At 41.7% G+C, this 21,810-nt stretch overlaps 1 protein-coding gene across 1 annotated transcript in view; it reads right to left on the reverse strand.

Annotated features, from left to right (window-relative positions):
* Positions 1-21,810, reverse strand: part of CAMK1G (calcium/calmodulin dependent protein kinase IG) — a 78,342-nt gene that overhangs the window by 3,965 nt on the left and 52,567 nt on the right. The window contains 7 exon segments of the mRNA XM_056557945.1: positions 2,745-3,847; positions 7,231-7,318; positions 15,650-15,728; positions 16,519-16,631; positions 17,846-17,921; positions 20,137-20,260; positions 21,305-21,443. Of these exon segments, the coding sequence (XP_056413920.1) occupies positions 2,745-3,847; positions 7,231-7,318; positions 15,650-15,728; positions 16,519-16,631; positions 17,846-17,921; positions 20,137-20,260; positions 21,305-21,443 (1,722 nt within the window).

The raw sequence follows: 21,810 nt of genomic DNA on the forward strand, positions 1-21,810 counted from the left end.
TATTCATAAATATTCTAACACAGAACCCCCTAATTTTAAGATTAGGATACAAGAAGGAAAAGGTGCGTGCAGGTAAACAGGGTAACTTCGTGCATAGATAGTGATAAATGGGCCAGCAGGGTGGTCCCTTACCTTACGGTGTTATGCTCAGAGCATAACACCTGCAGTCACTTTGAGTTTGGAGAGGGAGGTTGCAGCATCCGGGTTCCTCTGGGCTCTGGGTAGCGGAGTCCAGTGCATCAATAGAGAAGTGAAACGGATGATCCGATCACGAAAAAAAGGGGAACATCTGAAGGAGCGCAGACCTCTAGAGGCTCTGCTGGGCATATATCTGCTGAGGCTATATGCCCAGCAGAGCCTCTAGAGGTCTGCGCTCCTTCAGATGTTCCCCTTTTTTTTCATGATTGGATCATCCGTTTCACTTCTCTACTAATTTTAAAATTACCACTTTTAAAGTTGGTTTATAAATAAAACATGATTCATTATTTTTTTATTATTATTATTAATAACATTATTATTATTAAAGGAGTAGTCCGGCGCGCACTTTTTTCATTTTATCCCATCTGGGCTGCAAAGTAAAAGAAAACACACTTTCTCTTACCTGCCAACGAGCCCCCGGAGCTCCGGTACAGGTGTTCGGTCCCCGGGCTGTATTCTTCTTACTTCCTGTTAGCCCGCCACGTCACACGGAGCTTCAGCCTATCACCGGCCACAGCATGTCCCGCCTTGGCCCGTGATAGGCTGAAGCTCCGTGTGACGTGCCGGGCTAACAGGAAGTAAGAAGTATACAGCCCGGGGACCGAACACCTGTACCGGAGCTCCGGGGGCTCGTTGGCAGGTAAGAGAAAAAAGTGAAAAAAGTGCGCGCCGGACTACTCCTTTAATACTAATAATACATATTTTCTTCTGACCTGAAGACTTTTACTATTACTAAAGTGAACTCTGTGTTTTTTGGTAGTGTTCCCCCTACAACAGCACTCTGCCTGTGCATTATGAACTATGCCATATAACAGAAGACTGTCAGTCCCTAATAATAGCAAACTCTGTTTGTAATTTGGACCTGGGTGGGCCAACCTCTATAACAGCAGTCTGTGATTGTTTGCTCTAACACCCCCTATATCAGCAGTCTATGAAAGTAGGTCAGGACAACCCCAAAGCAGGAGGTGGAGTCAAACTACTTAAAGGTGTACTCTGCCCCTAGACATCTTATCCCCTAGCCAAAGGATAGGGGAAAAGATGTCTGAACGCGGGGGTCCCGCAGCTGTGGACCCCCTCGTTCTCCGTGCTGCACCCTGGTTCGTTTAAAGCATTGGGTGCAGCGCCAGAGGCTCGTATCCTCACGGTCACGTCCCGCTTGTGATGTCACAGTCCCCCCCTCAATGCAAGTCTATGGAAGGGGGCGTGATGACTGTCACGCCCCTTCCCATAGACTTGCATTGAGGGGGCATGATGTGACGAGTGGGGTGTGACTGAGATGTCACAGGCCTCCGCTCCACATTGCCAGTCATCCGGCATGGAGCGAAGTTTACTCCGTGCCTCAGATGTCTAGGGTGCCGCAGCTGACATCGCGGGGGTCCCCAGTGGCGGGACCCCCGCGATCAGAAATCTTATCCCCTACCCCTTTAAGTGCTACAACCTGGCATGCTTCTTTGTTTGCCCTTCCCTTCCAGCCCCTCCTTGTGGTGAGGTGAAGGTGAGTGAGAGGGGGTGACAAGCTGTGCCACTTAAACAGCTTGGCTCTGCCTCCTTGGCACTTGGCTGAGAAATACAAAGACAATTTTAGGAGTTTGCAACACCATCAACTCCAGCAAAAGAACAGTTTTCTTTTATACCCTAACAGCTATCCAATTGTCCCTGCAGCTGTTAGCAGCAAATATAGATTACAGATTCCCTTTAATTTAGGATTTAAAATTGAGTAATTTTGTTATTTCATATTTTTTGCAGTTCAGGGCAGTGTTATACTGTATGACTTTGTCATCTTCTATAAGTCTCTGAATATTTAGATACAAATTGAACACTTCTTCAAATGCATGGTTATAGACCTTTATTTCAAAAGCCATTATTTCAGAGAGGATTTCAAAGTGATGATGCTACTGCACATTACAGAGACACTATCACCTTCAGCACTCTGTCTACAATTGTAAGGTTATACTGATAGCTATTATTATACTTTGGCTTTCTTCAATTTATTTCTCAGGTGTTTGCCCTTAATTATCACTTACAAGAATCCTAATATATATTCATCCTTAAAGTAAAACTACAAAGCAAACGTTAAATATCCCACAATAGACTTGTGTGTCGTGTGAGTGCGGCACATTCAATGGGTTCTAAATGTAGATATTCTCCAGTGTAGATGAATAACCTTGAACACACGTTAGATAGGCCAATGACAGCCATCACATTTTTGTAAACAAGTGGGAAAAATATTTTCCCTTATTTATGTTTAAAGAGAAAACCCACTTTAAAACATCAGGCATGTCATTGAGACTTTTCAGATGGCATCGACAACAATCAACGTTTGTCCTGTGGCACAATGCCAAGCATAGACAATATTTGGCTGGATCACCACAGTTATCCAATCCATTGGGCCCTAACATTTCCCTAGGTTTTCCTGTTGCTGTTTAGGGCCTTACCTACATAAGTGGGGTCTTCAGCACTAGGCACCATTGTCCTGTCACAAATTATTTCACTTGGCTATATGTCTGCTTTTTGAAATGTTAGTAACGTTATTTTACATGACTTACTGTTTCTTGTGACTTTTCTTCACCAGGCCAGTTTCTGGACATGAAATAGGTTTTCCCTTCTCATATGTTTCCACCGAAATTCCATTAGTCACATAAAGACTATTGGGAATAGAAATCTCATCACTGTTCGATAAGTCCAAAGGTTTGCACTGAGGGAGCTCCATGCACAAGATATCATAGTCCAGATTTAACTTTTTTGGAGTACTATTCTTCTTTGCTGTACTTTCCTGGACAGAGGATTGGGCACTCACTTTCTTAGCTGGGCTCTTTGAGAAACTGGCTTCTTGCAAGGAATTCTTTTGAGAAGGTGGATTGAGGCCTGCTTGTGGTGGAGGCTTTTGAGTGGTACTAGCTGGAACAGTTGTTGGTAAAGCTGACTTTTTGGATGAGGTATTGGGTGAAGGGGTTTTCTCTAATGAATTGCGATGTGTTTCACTCTTAAATGTAGGTGGAGATGGCAGATCAAGTGATTGGGAAATGTTTTTAGGCTTTGGGTTACTTTGTTTGACTTCTTTTGTATTTGTGTCAACAGTAGTTGGTTTACTTTCAGTGGTAGCCTTGGAAGCTTGGTTGGCCTGAGTCTTAGATTTTGTTTGCGAGTGTCCATCCTTCATGACACAGGCTTGAAATGTTTCACCAGACATTGGATGCACTGGGCTGGTTTGTGTAGCACAATTCTGTGTCACATTTTTCCCTGGTTTCTTAGGGTTCTGGACCTCACTACTTGACTTGGGGGACAGTTGACAGTCTGATGTTTGTAGTCCACTTGAATTCCTACTAGATGCATTGCTCTGCTGTGACTGATGGCTTGGATTCACTTTACTGGCATCTTTTGGGAGACAGGATTCCTTTAGTGTTGCTTTGTTCCCATCAGGATTATTTTTAACATGTGCTGTGTCACATGCATTTACTATTGCTTCTCTAGTAGGATGCAAATTTGTATAGGTTTCATTGGTGTTTCCTTGCTCTTCACTGATGGTACTGGGAGCATTAGAGACTTTGATAGTGGGTATTCCATTCTTTACATCAGAGGCAGATCCCTGAGCAGTATGCATGTGCATTTTCTTCATGCGATTAACTACTGTGGCTGCATTAAATGCTTGCTGAAAAAAATATTTTTATTTTTATTATTGTTCTATTACTATTATTATATTCTATTTAAAAAATAAATAAATGTGAAAGTGTTCTTATCTCACTGTTTTCTATGTACAGAACAAGACTCAAACCACATTGTTTGTAATATTTTAAACTAGTTTCAGTATTATGTGTCACTTACTGTATAACCTATTTTAAAATGTATATGAATGTATTATTTTCATACAGAACTTCAAATCCAGTGCCTAGGTATAATATTAACCCCTTAAGGACTCAGGTACAGGTATGCTCTGGTCCTGTTTACCGGGTTTAAACCAGCAGAGAATGGGTTAAACCCGGTGGATCCTGGTTGCTACGGGCTGCCAGGACCCACGACTAATGCTGGGCACCGCCAATCAGGCCAATGCCCGACATTAACCCTTTAGACGCCTCAATCAAAGTTGATTGCGGCATCTAAAACAAAAGTGAAAGAATCCCGGCAGCTCAGCGGAGCTGATCGGGACTATCACGACAACGGGAGGGTGCTCACCTGCCTCTCTGTCATCCAGTTGACGATCTACTGCTCCATGCCTGCTCAGCAGGCAGGAGCAGCAGAGCGCTGAGAACACTGATCAATGCTATGCTATGGCATAGCATTGATCCGTGTATGCAATCAGAAGATTGCATGTTGTAGCCCCCTATGGGGTATTCCAGGATTTTTTTTTATTTGATTATGCTACAGGGGCTGTAAAGTTAGTGTAGTTAATAATATAGTGTCTGTACCTGTCTCTAATGGCTGGACTCGTATTCTTATGTGATCTTTGCACTGGATGTTCGTTTTTAACAGCATACGTAATGACTCCTGTCTCGGGTATTTCCCAGGATGCAGTGCGGCCGAGACCTGACATCACTAGTCAGGTGATGACAGGGAGCCTGTCTGCTTCAATGGGTGGAACAGCTGGAGGCAACCTGATTAGAAAGCATGGAATCTAGCTTTGTTATTCAATGGGTGGGGTGGCTGATGTGTGGGAGGCAGGAAAGTGGAATTCTGGGATTTGTAGTAAAAAAGAAAACTTCAACAGGAAATACTGAGGTTCACAAAAAGAAAGCCACAACTTTATGGCAATCTCACAACACAGCCATTTAACCCAAAGACAAGCGCAGATCCTTTCTAAGCATCTCCATTACTGTCTGGCAGATAGATGCTAAAATCACCTTATGGTGGATAACCTCTTTAATAAAAGTTAATTATCCCCTTACCTATTAAAAGTTTAAATCACCCTCCTTTTCCCATTTTTTAAAATAAAATAATAAAAATAATCATATGTGGTATCGCCTTGTGCGTAAATGTCCGAACTATTAAAATACAAGGTTAGCTAAACCGCACAGTCGATGGCGTACACGTAAAAAAAAAAAAAAAATTCCAAAATTGTGCACTTTTGGTCATATACCATAAAAATAATAATAAAAAGAGATCAAAAAGTCCCATAAAAATAAAATGGTACCAATAAAAATTACAGACAACAGCACAAAAAACTAGCCCTCATATAGCCCCGCATGTGGAAAAATAAGAAAAGTTATAGGGTCAGAAGATGCCAATTTTAAACATACAAATTTTGGTGCATATAGTTTATAATTTATAAAGTATTAAAATAAAATAAAATCCAATAAATTTGGTATCCTTGTAACCATATGGATTTACAGAATAAAGATAATAAATAATTTTAACGAAAAGCGCACTGCTTAGAAACAGGAGCCCACAAAAGTTACAAAATTGCGTTTTTGTTTAAGTTTCACCCCACAAATATTTTTTTTTGTTTCGCCACAGATTATATTACAAAATAAGTGATGTTATTACACAGTTCAATTGGTGACATAAAAAAAACAAGATCTTATATGGGTCTGTACCTGCAAAATTTAAAGCTTTATGAGTTTTAGAAGCGAAGGAGGAAAAACCGAAAATGCAAAAATGAAAATTTGCTGAGTCCTTAAAGGGAGCTTGCCCCCCCTGCACTAACCAGTGGTACAGCGGTATGCTAATGCAGTGCTTACTGGCACAGGCGGCGTTAACTGGCACTATGGCGTCACCGCTGCCGGCCACAGTGCCGCCCAGCTCATCAGTATTCCTCCCCTCCCTCCGCCTCTCTCTCTTCTCCCTGCTCTGTAATGAAGAGGGAGAGGCGGAGGGAGGGAAGGAATATTGATGAGCTGGGTGGGGCTGCGTCCGGCGGCGGTGATGTCAGAGTGCCAGTTACCCCACCTGTGCCAGTTAGCACTTCATTAGCATATAGGGAAAAATGAAGATATCGGCTGAACGGCTGGGCGGATCCGGGCACAGTAAGCATCAAACTGATCAGCATCCCCCACTACCAGTACTGCTGGTTAGTGTGGGGGAAGCAAGCTGACAGTTTAAGGTGAAAATGGGCCTTAAGGGATTAAAAGATAACTGGGGAAAATAATATATACTGTTATTGAATTTAAAGACGGATGAACACTTAGGCTGTAATAAAATGATTGTAGAAGCTAGAATCTTAAGTGTTAACAGTATGGGAGGAATTAACCGAAACTGACATTTTACACGCTGGTCTTAAAGGGGTTCTCCGACCCTAGACATCTTATCCACGCTGCACTTGGCATTTATTTAGAGCGTTGGGTGCAGCGCCGGAGTCTTCTGACATCACGGCCAAGCCCCCACAATGCAAGTCTATGGGAGGGGGCGTGATGGACTTGCATTGAGGGGGCATGATCATGACGTCATGAGCGGGGCTTGACTGGGACGTCACGAGCCTCCACCTTAAAAGTTTGCTCCATCCGCCATATGTCGAGATCGTGGATAGGGATAAGATGTATAGGGGCGGAGTACTCCTTTAAGTAAACCTTCACCAGTGTACAATTGCAATGGATTTATCATGAGGCACACGACCCAGGCGACAGCTTCAGAAATCTACACCAGCCCATAGCTGGTGTAGATTTCCACTCCATTTCATGCCTGCTAGCATGTGTAAATTGTTCGGCATGTCGTACAGCCACACCTCCTTTAACTAAAGTCACCATCAAGCTAAGCCCCACATAATCGGTGAGCTTGCCACAGACCCTAATACATTTCCTTCTTTCTCTATACAATGGATTTAAAGTTCTGTATCTGAAAGGATCTACCAAGACATTAACTAGAACACAATATTAGACCAGACTAGACTATAAAAAACTGGTGTGGTCAACCAAGGGATGTTTGGTGGCAATATTGCGTACATTCTACTAGTCAACACATGACCTGAAGTATGCATTGTGTTATATCTGTGATCATAAAACCCACTATGCATTATACTGTAAAGAATAGAATGATATGGTTCTGACATTTCAGAATGTATTTATGAAAGTAGAAAAAAATTGTAATTAAAATAGTATAACTCACCCTCCATTTGCTTTTAGCAAAGTTCTTCTTGATTTGGATGCTCACTGAGTGGTAGATGTCTCGATGGAGAGCAGTATTACCAGCAATCCTGCAGGGAAAATCCATTTTTAATGTACTAAAGAACATAAGTCTGTGTAATGTAGAATACAGTATGTAACAGATAGAAGAAAAAAAGAATACTGCCAGAAGAAAAGACACGTCTTCCAGTCAGAAGTTCCTAATAGGAGCAGTCAGTCAGAGGCTGGGATTAAAGGGGTATTCCAGGAAAAAAATATTTTTTTCAACTGGCTCCAGAAAGTTAAACAGATTTGTAAATTGCTTCTATTAAAAAATCTTAATTCTTCCAATAATTATCAGCTGCTGAAGTTGAGTTGTTAATTTCTGTCTGGCAACAGCGCTCTCTGCTGACATCTCTGCTTGTCTCAGGAACTGCACAGAGTAGAAGAGGTTTGCTATGGGGATTTGCTTCTACCCTGGACAGTTCCCGAGACACGTGTCATCAGAGAGCACTTAGACAGAAAAGAACAACTCAACCTCAGCAGCTCATAAGTACTGAAAGGATTAAGATTTTTTTTAATAGAAGTAATTTACAAATCTGTTTAACTTTCTGGAGCCAGTTGATATATAAAAAAAAAGTTTCTTCCTGGAATACCCCTTTAAGGGTGGTGAATTTAAAAAAAAAAATCACAATTTTGCTAATTTCGGTGAGGGGAATCTTTATTTTTTATTCAGGGCACTTCAAAACTGACATAGTATCTTATTCTACAGGTCAAAACAATAACATTATTCATACTTGCATAGCTTTTGTAAAAAAGTCATACTTTTTTTTATTACAAAATAAATATGCTTAAAATCACCCTATTCTGAGGGGGCTGTTTGAGGGCTATTTTTTGCACTGTAATCTGCAGTTTTTATTGATACCATTTTGATTTAAACTTTTTGATTTCTCTTTCTTAATTTATTAAGCTGCTAAATGAATGAGATCAGTGTGACTTCTGATGTCGGTCATTAAAGGAGTAGTCTCACGCAAAAAACGTATCCCCTATCTGCAGGATAGGGATATGTTTTAGATTGTGGGGGCTCCGAGCGCTGGGGCCCCCACAATCTCCTGTACGGAGCCCCAGCTCTCCCCTGGAGCGACGCGTCAAGACCTCTGCCCGAAGTGGGGGCTGCCACACCCCCTCCATATATCTCTATGGGAGAGCCGTTGGGATAGGGGATAAGTTCTCTTGCATGAGATCACTCACCATCTGAGTTTGCTTCATAGAACTCCTGCACTAACAGGACATAAATGTACGGTATGGTGCATTCAGGCCCAGGCGGCTGCACCATACATTTACAATGATGTCACCAAGGGATTAAAGGGACTCATAGTTGTTTGTAACAATGTTGCCTCTCTGAATTTCATGCTGCCCATGGTTTATGCAGCTTAAATCTTCTGACTTTCTCCCTTTAGAGTTTCTCACGTACTGGTGCTGCTCATATGTCAGGACAACCCTCACCCTATGAGCCAGAACCAGAATATGGATCCTGCCTGTCATGTATTATGCATTCAGCCATGAATATGTGAAATATGTAGCCTTGTCTTCAGCCAATAACAACTAATTTTCCGAGATTAGAAAAGGCAATTATTTGAAAAGGAGTTGTGTTTGTGACCTGCACTTCAAATTAAAGGGGTTATCCAGTTTTTTATATATCAACTGGCTCCAGAAATTTAAACAGATTTGTAAATTACTTCTATTAAAAACTCTTAATCCTTTCAGTACTTATGAGCTGCTGAAGTTGAGTTGTTCTTTTCTTTCTAAGTGCTCGCTGATGACATCTGTCTCGGGAACTGTCCAGAGTAGAAGCAAATTCCCATAGCAAACCTCTTCTACTCTACTCTTTTCTTCTGACTAGAAAAGAAAAGAACAACTCAACTTCAACAGCTGATAATTATTGGAAGGATTAATATTTTTTTTTATAGAAGTAATTTACAAATCTGTTTAACTTCCTGGAGCCAGTTGATATAAAAAAAAATTTTCCTGAAATACCCCTTTAACCCCTTAACCTCTTAAGGACGTAGGGCGTACCTCTACGCCCTACGCCCTACACACCGTGACTCCGCATTACACCGGGTCGGTTGTTTAGATTTTTTGCTATTTTAACACTAATAGGTTGCATATATTTATACTTTCTGACCAAATAGTTTATAAAACGTATACTTTCAGATGTCTACTTTATTTTGTAAGCATTTATTTTATTTTTAAATGAATTAGAAGCCTAACAATTTAACTTGAAATTTTCTAAATTTTCAAAATCTGAAAAATACATCTATTTTTAATGTGCTATGCAAGGTTTGCAGAAATTTGAAGGTGGTAGAACATATGAACCCCCCCCCCCCCCCCCCCCCCAAAAATAAACCCATCAAGGTATTCGCTAGGGGGTACAGTGAGTATTTTAACACCAGAGTTTTTTGGCAGGATTTATTACAAAGTCAGTGTTAAAAATTTGAAATTTGCTTTTTCTCACAAATGCATAATTTGTGGGACATATTTTTTGTACATCACTTCTGATATAGAAAGAAATGCACCCTATATTTTATTTGCTCGGTCCGTGTTAGGAAATACCCCCACTTAGGCCATATTTGGTTCTTTGGCCGCGTGGTAGGACCCAGAAGGAGAGGAGTGCGGAATGGATTATAGGCCGCACTTCATAACTGCATAGGGTTTTAGCTGCCAGAACCATACAGAACCCCCACAAGTGACCCCATTCTGGAAACTGCACCCCCTAAAGTATTCACCTACACCAAAAGTGAGTACTTTGAGTCCTTTTTGAATGGCTGGAATGGTTACAAAATCAGTGGAAAAAAAAAAAAAATCCCCACAAATGCATCATTTGTGGGATATATTTTTTGTACAATGCATCTGAAAAGTAGAAAATGCTCTCCATATTTTATTATGCTGTTTGTCCCGTGTTCAGTAATATCCCTGCTTAGGCCATATTTGGTTGCATGACCACCTGGTGGGACCCAAAAGGAGAGGAGCCCCATTTGGCTTTCAGGATATCATTATATGACTTATAGACCCCACCCCATGCCTGCAAAGGATCGGAGCTGTCAGAATAATACTGCACCCCTAAAAGTGTATTGGCTGGACAAGGGACCACTCTGATCGGTCCTTGGTCGGCTAACAGTAATGTGCGACTGATGGATATATCCGTCATGTTGTGGGAATTAGCACTCACACATGGCCAATATATCCATCACTGGGCGTAATAAAAAAAAAATCTTGAAAAAACTGGTTTATTATGTTGCCCCCCCCCCCCCCCCCAACAAAATAAACCTGTTTCTGCAGTATAGGTGTCCGTTGTCATCTCAAAAAAGGGATGCCAATGTATACTGTAGCAGTCTCATTCAGAAATTAATGGAGCTGCTACAGTATACGTCAGCATTAGTGATGTCGCGAACATAAAAATTTTCCTTTCGCGAAAAGCGAACCCGAATTTCCGCAAATGTTCGTGAACGTGCGAACCAGGCGAACCGCCATAGACTTCAATAGGCAGGCGAATTTTAAAACCCACTGGGACTCTTTCTGGCAAAAATAGTGATGGAAAAGTTGTTTCAAGGGGACTAAACCTGGACTGTGGCGTGCTGGAGTGGGGATCCATGGCAAAACTTCCATGGAAAATTACATAGTTGATGCAGAGTCTGGTTTTAATCCATAAAGGGCATAAATCACCTAACATTCCTAAATTGTTTGGAATAATGTGCTTTAAAACATCAAGTATTATGTTGTATCGATCAGGTAGTGTAGGTCTCCAGGGCAACCCCCGCTCCTCCAACTGCTGGGACGGTGGGGCTCTTGTGCTGAGGAAGCGTCCTGGCTGCAGGACTTGCTGGAGCCTGAGTGGTGCTAACAGTTGATCCTGCTTCTGCTCCATTAACCCCCTCTCTGCTGGCCTGTGCTGAGACTTCAGCTCAACATCTCCGCAGCAGAGGAGAGTGTCTCCCCTGGTCACGTGGTCAGCCTGGATATCCATAAGGCTTTTGATTCCGTTGAGTGGCACTATATTTGGTGCCTGATGCGTATCCTCCGCTTCGGACCTGCTTTTTGGAAATGCCCCCCCTTGCCACCGTTTGCAGGGCCATCACCCGGACCGTTTTTCGCTTCATCTGGGGCAAAATGGACAGAGTTAAACAGACTGTTATGTACAAGGAGCCCAGCAAGGGTGGGAAGGGGGTCCCCGATATCCTCACTCTGCTGCGGGCTTCTTTTGCATGTGTCAGCGTGCAGAGGACTTTGGCCGGAAACACACACGTGTGAAGGAAACTGCTATTATATTACAGTCAAATTATTATTTTTTTAAATACAAGCTAATGTGACACCAGATAGGAGTGGTGTGTTAAGTAGTTCTATTCTTATCAGTTTAATCCCTGTTATGTGCCTTTTTTTGGTTTGGTTTTTGAAGCCACAGTGCAGCACCAGATACCCGAAAAATTAGGCAAGTACACATGCGTGAAAAATTTGGTATTGTTGCAGCCGCTGCTGTAGCAGCGGCCAGAAAAATTTCTGTTTGTTTCCAGGCTGAAAGTGCCCTAAAACATTGCAGCTTGAACCCTAGTTGGTGGCGAATAAGTCACGCAAGTCATGCGGCATTCAGAAGTAAAATACAGCAGCGTGTGGACCATTTTTAGCCCAAGGCAGCTCATCTCATCATCATGCCTTTTTTAGTCGAATGTATCGCCCACTGTCAGTCCCTTCGGGAATTGGTCCTACTACTTCAAATTTGGGGCACTGCGCGTGCAATCTAATGTGCCACCAGATAGGAGTGGTGTGTTAAGTAGTGCTATTTCTATCAGTTTAAGCCCTGTTATGTGCCTTTTTTTTTGTTTGGTTTTTGAAGCCACAGTTCAGCACCAAAGGCCAGAAAATTAGGCATGTACACATGCCTGAAAAATTTGGTATTGTTGCAGTGTGACACAGAGCCCTGCAGGCCCAAAAACTCCCAAGTGTGAAGTGAACTGACTGATTTTATTTCACAGCCGAAAAAGATTTTTATTTTAAAATTTACACTACTGTTACACCAAATATGACTTGCACTAGTGTGACACAGAGGCCTGCAGGCCCAAAAACTCCCAAGTGTTTTGTAAACTGACTGATTTTATTTCACAGCCAAAAATGTTATTTATTTTATTTTTTTTCAAATTTACACTACTGCTACACCATATATGAGTAGCACTGGTGTAACACTGTGCCCTTGCAGGCCCTGAAACGCACTTGTGTGATGGAAACTGTTATTATTTCACAAAAAAAATGCAGACTGATGTTTGAGCCCTAAAAATTGCTTTTTTAGGTGCTGTCCTTAAAGCAGAGATCAGATGAGTCCTTCCGGACTTTTGTGGACACTGAATACTGTAGTTGCTTGAAAGAAAAAAAGTTTTCCACCGGAGTACCCCTTTTAACCAGTGGTTCCCAACCAGGGGGCCTCCAGCTGTTGCAAAACACACGTGTGAAAGAAACTGACTGCTATACTACTGCTATATTGCAAGCTATTGTGACAGCAGATATGATTGGTGCCACTGGGCAAGTGGGCACAATATACCCTGTGAGCCTGCCAATCATGCTGCCAGGCAGGCAAATGCTATTAGAGTACACAGGGGAAAAACTAAGAAATGCAGACTGATGTTTGAGCCCTAAAAAGAGCTTTTTTGGGTGCTTTCCTTACAGCAGAGATTAAATTAGTGCTTCAGGAGTGTAGTGGACCCTGAATAAACCACCTAGCTATCGCTTTCCCTATTAAATCAGGAGCAGGTTCACTATCCCTCCTCTCTCTAACCATGCAGCTTCAGAATGAATCTAAAATGGAGTCCGTGCAGGAGGTGGGAGGGTCTGGAAGGGAGGGTCTGCTGCTGATTGGCTGTAATGTGTCTGCTGACTGTGACACACAGGGTCAAAGTTTACTGCAATAATGATGAATAGGGGGCGGATCAAACATCGCATATGTTCGCATGGCGCGGCGAATGCGAACAAGCTATGTTCGCAGGGAACCGTTCGCCGGCGAACAATTCGCGACATCTCTAGTCAGCATCACTTTTTTGACATGATGCTGACGGATACCTCTAACATACTGCTGAAATGCTGTATGAACAGGATGCAGTGTAGGGTCACAGAGAGCGCATCTACAGCATATTTCACACCGCGAATGCCCCAGGCAGTCACAGGGACGAGATCACTGCTGTGGCTGGGTAACTCAGTATGTCCGCTCATCACTGCAGGCGGGAAATCCACCGCTATGAGTGGACACACAAAGCTACCCAGCCGCAGCAGGGAGATCATTATTGTGACTGCTGGCGGGCATCCGCAGCATATTACATGTGCGCCGTGTGATCCTACACATTATGCATTTTTATTTTTCATTATATTTATTTAATTTTAAAAAAAATTACACTTTTTTTTATTTTTGACACTTTTTTTTACACTTATTGTTTTTACACTTTTATTTATTTTATATTATTTTTTTACACTTTTTTTTATGCTTTGTAATACTTAGTATTCAAAAGCATTGCAGTTATATGCTGCCTGCTAGTTTTACACTGGCAGGCAGCCTTTGGCACGTCCTGATGGGCAATAACCGGGGCAGGATTGAGGGTCCTTGTAAAGACCCCCGGTTGCCCAGGTAACATGCAGCACCCCGCGATCTTTGTGGGGTGCTACAGGAGAGAGACAGAGGGAGCCCACTCCCTCTGTCAAAACTCCTTACAGCTCGCGGTCGCTTCCGACCGCGGCTGTAAGGGTTGAACTGCTGGGACTCGAAGTTTTCTTCGGTCCTGGCAGTGCAGCATGTTCCAGCCCACCAGGGATCACAAACAGCACCCCACGATCGAGCTGCGGGGTGCAGCAGGGGTGACAGAGGGAGCTCCCTCTGTCAAAACACTTACAGCCCGCGGTCACTTCCGACCGCAGATTTAAGGGTTAAACTGCTGGAACCAAAGTTTACTTCGGTCCTGGCAGTGCGTCAGAGTCTTGGCTGTGTGTTACAGCCGAGTCCCTGCTGTGATCTCTTGGGTGCACTGGTCAGCACCCACGAGAACCATGGACGTGTATGCTCGTCCTGGTGCGGGAATGTGCATTTTCTTATGGCCAAAGTGTAACTTAATAAGAGGAGAAAAATATTGATTTTGTTGGAACCTATATTAGAGGTCAATACTTTCCATCTCCCATTGTGTCCATCATGGTTCAACCCAGGTCGCTTTAGCATTTGAAGAAGGGCCATTTGTGGTGTGGGCTAAAGTTTTACCTCGGCATCCCTGCTGTCTATCTGTTGGGGCCCACTGCGCCATTGTCTGACCTGTTATACTTTGATATATTATTTTGTTATGCTATGTATTAGTTTTTGCACTGTACCTTTAAGAGATTGTGGCCAGGCGACCCTGACATCCCAATGAGGGACCCCCAAACCTAGCCCTTATGTAGTGTAGGGAGGAGGGTGGAGTTCAGTTGTGAGTTAGCAGAGGAGGTTGAGAGTTGCAGTAAGGAGTGGAGTGCAGGTACCGTAACGAGAAGCCTATGGAGAAGAAAACTACAAAATTCCACAGCCATGCCAATCTCAGGAAAAACCCCAGTGCACAGGTGAATGTCAAAGCCTGGCGGTAAGCAAAGCTCTTGAGAAAAATCTCTTCTTCAGTCAGTCATTCAGTCAAGTTAAATATTTTAAGTCAGCGGGTGCTGCTAATAATCTTAAAGCTGCATTCAACAGCAACTACAACTCCCAGCAAGGTGACAGGCTCCCCGGGTTTCACTCTGCCCATCCCTCTTCACAAGAGACTATACTGTTTAAGATCTGCTACTTCCAGCAACAGTAAAGATAGTTATCCGTAACCTTGCATCAGTGTATTCATTACCATGCGCCTGGCCCAGGAGAAGCTATCTCATCCTCGAACCATGGAGATTAACGGTGCCCTGGCATCTCGAACTACACCTTACCTACTGCATTCCATCACCTAAATTTTCACCCAGTGAGCACCACACATTTATATACAATATATAAATATATCAGTAAGTGTTCTCAGCAAGCTTGCATACATAAGATTGTCTTTCTCAGCAGACAAATTTAGCACACATTTTCTAATGTCAGAACAGACATTTACAAGCAAGCTATTTATTAAGTGTTTATAATTCCCTCTGCCAGGCGTAGGCTAATGGCATGATCATAATTATTAGACACGACTATTATACCGAGACGCTTCCAAATAGCTAGACTATGTTTATTGGCAATACTGCTTTATTCTGCTAGAGAAGGGAGTTTAATATGGCACTGAGGATGGATGTGTACTGATTTGTCAAGTGCCACTTGGCTCCTTTCTAACAGCTGTTCATGCAGTTAAATCATAGTAATATCATCCTGCCCTACACAGAGGACATTGGAAACAGCATCTCACCATGGATGTTTCAGAGCAGCTTCACAGTTGTATCGCTTCTTGGGATCTTTTTCTAGCAGACAGCTTATAAAGTCTTTTGCTAAAAGAAAATGGTCAAAACGTTGGTTAATACATCAAAACAACCAAAATGTAGCAAAGAGTTAAAATCTGTTAAATGGAGTTGATGTGTAAATCCATCTATATACAATGATCCCTTAAGTGACAATGGGGGGTATTTATCAATTTTGCCTGCTGACAGTTTCTTTTTACCCTTTTTTTTTCACTTTGGTTTTCGTGGACATGCACCAAATTTGTCATTTGGTGTAAGTTGTTAGTAATTTTGGCGCAAATGTTGAAATCAGCTGTTCACAGCGCCTTTTACACAGAACTTACCACCACAGAGGATGCGTATTTTACCCTGTAGAGCAGCCATTTCGGAGTCCCTTCTGCAGTATATCAGCAAGCGACATGAGTTATTTTCTTTTGTGGGGTTTATAGCCACCATGGGAAATGGATTTTATTTTCAACTTGGGTAGTTTTTTTTTTTTTTACTTTAGTGCAGTGGTCTTCACCCTCCAGATGTTGCAAAACTACAATTCCGGGCATGCTGGGAGATGTAATTTTGCAACATCTGGATGTCCGCAGGTTGTTGGAAATATGTAAGAACTTGCTTTACCTGTGTTAGGTATCTGCTTATTTTTCTTTAATCTTGATTTTTTTCTTATTTTGGGATGGCATTTTGGAGACATTGGAACCAATTACCAATTTACCATTGAGTTCTGGTCTCAAGATGCAATATTTTCAACTTACAATGATTGTCTTTAAACCAATTAATATTGTAACTTGAGGGACCTCTGTATTCTATACCAAAGTAATACAAATATACCTACCAGACTTGGAAATATCATCCCAAAATGGTGATTCAAACTCATATGATCCATCTTTTATTTTCTCAAAGAGTTTAGATTCAGTTTCCTCGTAGAATGGGGGGTAACCACAAAGCCTATAAGTCAAAACAAAGCAAACACTTTATTCACTATATTCAGTGAACATTGAACCTCCTACACGTATTCCCTGTCCTATTATTCTGTCCTTTTCTGCTCCCTGCCAATAATTCCATATTTTTCTTGATGTGTTTTTCACATGCTGGCATTTCTGAATGTGATAAATCATGGGTCTCAAACTGGAGGCCCTCCAGATGTTGTAAAACTTCAACTCTCAGCATGCCTTGACATGCTCGGATAGCTGCTGGCTGGAGCTAATGGCAGTTGACTGCAGCAAACGGCTGTCCAGGCATGCTGGGAGTCGAAGTTTTGAAACATCTGGAGGGCCACAAGCTGTCATTTAAGCTGACTTCCGACGGTGATTTTCGGCCATTATATAACTTTCACTTGGTATTTTTAAGCAGATATCTGCTCTGCAGTATTCCGCAATAATTCACAGTTCTCCCCGAGCTGGTGAGGGGGGGGGGGGGGGGGGAGAGGGAAGAAGATTGATAACAGGAAATATAAGTTTTTTTTACTAAAAAGATATGAGTTTCTTATATTCACTTGTACTATTAATTAATGAAACTATATTAACCTGTACCTGTCATTATTAATAGTAAAATGAATTAGCATTTTGTGTTAAATAATTCCCTAAAAGTTTGGCCACCAGTAGTCCTGCTTCTGTTCCTGCTTGCAGTCCTGCTTGCAAATTGTCTCCTGCAGCAGCCTGGCACAGGCAAAAGTCAGGAAATGCAGGTGGGACCTCAGCTCAGCACAGTGATGTGTGTGTGTGCAGCCTCAGCCAATCACAGCCCATCTTACACTGAACTGCTCAAGGCTGTGTGTAGCAGAGTGAGGGAGGGGGAAAGTTCTCCTCTGCATGGCTTCAGATGATGTCATGCATGCTGGTGAGCACCCCTTCCCAGTCTGTGGAGCTGACTGAGACTGAGCAGAAGATACAGAACAATCAAGGTAGAAAACAAAACAAAAAAAAATGATAAAAATAAAGGCAGGGGGTGGTTTATCATGATGGGGGGAGTAAACTGGGAGGACTATGAAATTTGTTAAGATCATAACAGGTACTTTTTAAGGTCTGGTGACGAACATAAGAAAAAATTGTTGGTCAAAGTCACCTCACATAACACATTTTGTCGCTTTACCATCTAGACAATGGAAAACAAAAACATAATCGTGTGTATGTTTTTTTTTTTAAATCTAATGAGTTACTTACAGAATATAAGTTATGACTCCAATAGACCAGCAATCCACTGCTTTACTATATGGCTTTTGTGCAAGGACTTCTGGAGCTAAAAGAATAAAATCACAACTTTTTATCTTTGCCCCAGTTTGCTTTTTGTTGGTGCTGCTTTTTAAATAGAACTGATTTAGATGTTGTTTTACATTGGGGACAATACATCAAAGCATGACAATATATCTGTTTCTGCACCTTATAAAACAGACCTGTCAACAAGAAAGTAGGGGTGTAAATAGGCCCATGGCTATATAGGGCTAGTCATCATGATTCCAGGCATTTCAATATTCCCCTCCCACACTAAGATATAATCCTTTTTGTTGTTATGCAAATGAGGCTCAAGTGCTCAGGGGGGTATTCCCCATCAATGAAAGAGCCCAGGAAAGTTTAAGGCTAGGATTTAACAAAATTGTATTTTTATAACAAAATTGTAATACATTTTTAATAAAGTGTGTGTTTCACTTTTTTTCTCTCCATTTTTTACATTTTTTTAGATAGTACTACTACTCCCAGCATGGAGCAGACTGTACTAATAGACATATCGCCCTGGATGTCACTCCTGACACCCGATGCGATCATCCTATCTATTGGAGAGATGCAGGACAGCTCTATACAGCGCTCGCATCTCTGCTATGTACTCCGGCCAGTGATGTGAATAGAAATTCACATCACTCATTCATATTCCAGAGTGGTGATTGGCTGGATGGTGGCAGCCAATCACTGCTCTCAGCGGGAAATATGAATGAGTGATGTTCTATTCACATCACTGGCTGGAGTACAGAGCAGAGATGCGAGGGCTGTATAGAGCCGCTCCACATCACTGTAAAAGTTAGGACGAGTGACACCCGCTGTAATCTGTCCTTAACTGCAGGTACTACTACCCCCAACATGGAGCATATTCTGCTCCATGCTGGGAGCTGTAGTACCTGCATTAATAGACAGATCGCAGCGAGTGTAACTTCTGACACCTGCAGTTAAGGAAAGATCACAGCAGATGTCACTCCTGACACCCACTGTGATCCTCCTGTTTAATGTATGGATGCGGCCGGCTGCTCTTCTATGGTCCCCTGCACTGACGTATATATACACCTATTCATATTTCCCACAGAGAATTGTGATTGGCTGGAACCATCTGGCCAATCACAGCTCTGCAGGAAATATGAATAGGTGTATATATACGTCAGTGCAGGGGACCATAGAAGAGCAGCCGGCCGCATCTATAGATTATACAGAAGGATCGCAACAGACCCGGGGTGATCTGTCAATTAGTACAGGTACTACAACTCCCATCATGAAACAGTGGGTTCCATTCTGGGAGTAGTAGTACTACCTAAAAAAAATTAAAAATAAAGAAAATAAAGTGAAAAAAAAAAACACACACACTACATTTTTATTAATTTTGGCTAAATTTTTTGTGCCCTGCCTGCACACATAAAATTATCCCTGTTTAAAAATGAACAAAAATGTTGTTATAAAAAAGAAACATTTTGTTAAATTCAATTTTTTCCCTCACTACTGTATCTTTTTTATAATTTTTTTTTAATGGTGCCCTACGAAATTTTTGTAAAAAGGTATCTCCATCACTTTTTTGGATCGTTAAAGTCCCCCCAAAAAATAAAAAACGCCTGCAAAAACGCCAAAGTCAAAACCCACATGACGTTTTTCTTGGTGTTTTTTTTACTCCCATAGACTTCTATGGGAGAAAAATGCCATAGGTTCAACATGCTGCAATTTTGCAAAACCACCAAGGAGCTGAAAAAGAGTGAAAAAACGCCAAAAGGATAAAAAAAAAACGCCAAACTGAAAAACGCAAGGTGGAAAAAGAATTTTGCGATTTCTCAATGATTTACAGCTAACATCTGGTCGCAGCGTTTCTTGGCTGAAAAAACGCCATGCGGCAGAATTGGCATTTTTCTTGGCGTTTCCCCCCCCCAAAAAAAACAAGTGGAATACCAGCCTAACACATGTTCTCTTTATCACCACTTCCCACACTCTGCTTGCATCCGTTTGTCCCATTGACTGACAGCCACTAGATATACAGGACATAGGCCTGACTTACCTGGGCGTTTTCCATGCTGGGGAACGCCCCCTGGGCACCTGAATTTGGTTTGTATAGTAACAAAAAAGGCTTTTATTCTAGGCGCTAGAGAGGACTTTTGAATTATAAAAAGATATGTCCGAAATTCTGATGAGAATCCCTATCTAGATATGGGCTTTTTTTTTCTTTCTTACCCCTTAGTATATACAGTATGAACAATTATAGCACTTACCAACATATCCTGGAGTACCACAAGCAGTGGACATAATCCCGCTTTCTTCCATTTTAGAAAGACCAAAATCGGTTATCATAATCTTTGCATTTTCATCTGGGGTGAGGTAAAGAAGGTTTTCTGGCTGTAATACACAATGTGCAAGTCTGCTGTTTAAAAAGAAATTGGTAGTTGTATGTAATTGTTTTAGTGTAGATTAAAGGAGTACCCAATGATAGGGTTTTTAAGCAGCATTCCCATTCTGTCTATTATAAAAAAAAGTAAACATCTAATAACCTCCTGCCGCTCCACCAGTGCTTTTGCTGCCCTGCTGTAGTACCCATTGTGCTCCTCTTCCTTGTTCCCCGTGGTCAATATGTCACGCTGCAGCACAGCGAATTGCTGGCCACATCAATGTTTTGTCATAGTGATTGGTTGAGCAGCAATTGGAGATAATGAGCCTTGGCACCAGGAAGAAGACCATTGCCGGGGCTGAATACGTCTCATTGCCTCTCTGCTAATCACTGCCCAAAGCGGGTCACAGCGTGACATATTGACTAGTGTTGGACGTGAATATTAGCATTTTGAAATTTGATCACGAATATCGAAAATTCACGAATATTGCAAACATATTCACTATATATTCGAAATTGTGAATATTCTCTTTTTTTTTTACATATGCGCATATGTGAATATTCCTATATGCGCATATTCGCATGTGTGAATATTTGCATATTCCTTCTTTTCACTTGTGGGCCAATTAGAATGATGCAAATACACTTGTCACAGGTTATCAACAACATCCCTAGAAACCCATAGTAAAGTTGCCCACCCCCTCACTGTTTTCTTCCTCGAATACGTGAATATGCAAATATTCACATATGCAAATATAACGAATATGCGAAATTCGCGAATATAGGACGAATATTCATCTATATATTCACGAAATATCGCAAATTTGAATATGGGCAATGCAGCTCATCACTAATATTGACCACAGGGAATCAGGTAGAGGAGCACATCAGGACCGCAGTGGTGGGAGGTAAGTAGATGTTTATATTTATAATTTTTAATGTTTGTATTATAATGAGCAGAATGGGAATATTGCTAAAAATGAATCCCTCTCCCAAAGTACTTCTTTAATTAAGTGTTGACATTGTCTGAATGTGTTAAGTTCATACAGTTTTACCTTTAAGTCCCTATGAACAATGCCATTGTCATGAAGATATTTCACAGCCGAGAGAACCTGACGGATTACATTACTGGCGTCTTTCTCGGTGTACACTCCCCTTTCTAATATACGATCGAAGAGTTCTCCTCCGGATACCCTATAATTGGAGAGAGGTGGGTAATATTATTATTGTATTATTGTAGACAGAAAGCACAATTTATTACATTTTAGAAGGATGAATACAATGGGGGACATTTCCTAATCTAGTCTATTCTGGGTATGCTTATAGACCAGCGTATGTGGTAGTCTCCTGTCTATTGTGCTCCTAATTTAGCAAAGGTCTCACAGCCCTTGAAAATTCTGTGCTCAGACTTCAGGATCTACAGCTTAAATTGCATTTAGACCTGCTCCAACATGGTCTGACATTTCAGCGTATTTTGGGCAGATGCGACTTGTCGCACAAAAGTAGCACTTGATAAATTCAGCACCAATGCATTTTCCAATGCATTTCCGTCTAAAATAGA

This window comes from Hyla sarda, chromosome 2 (genome assembly GCF_029499605.1).
Source record: "Hyla sarda isolate aHylSar1 chromosome 2, aHylSar1.hap1, whole genome shotgun sequence".
NCBI classification, from domain to species: domain Eukaryota; kingdom Metazoa; phylum Chordata; class Amphibia; order Anura; family Hylidae; genus Hyla; species Hyla sarda.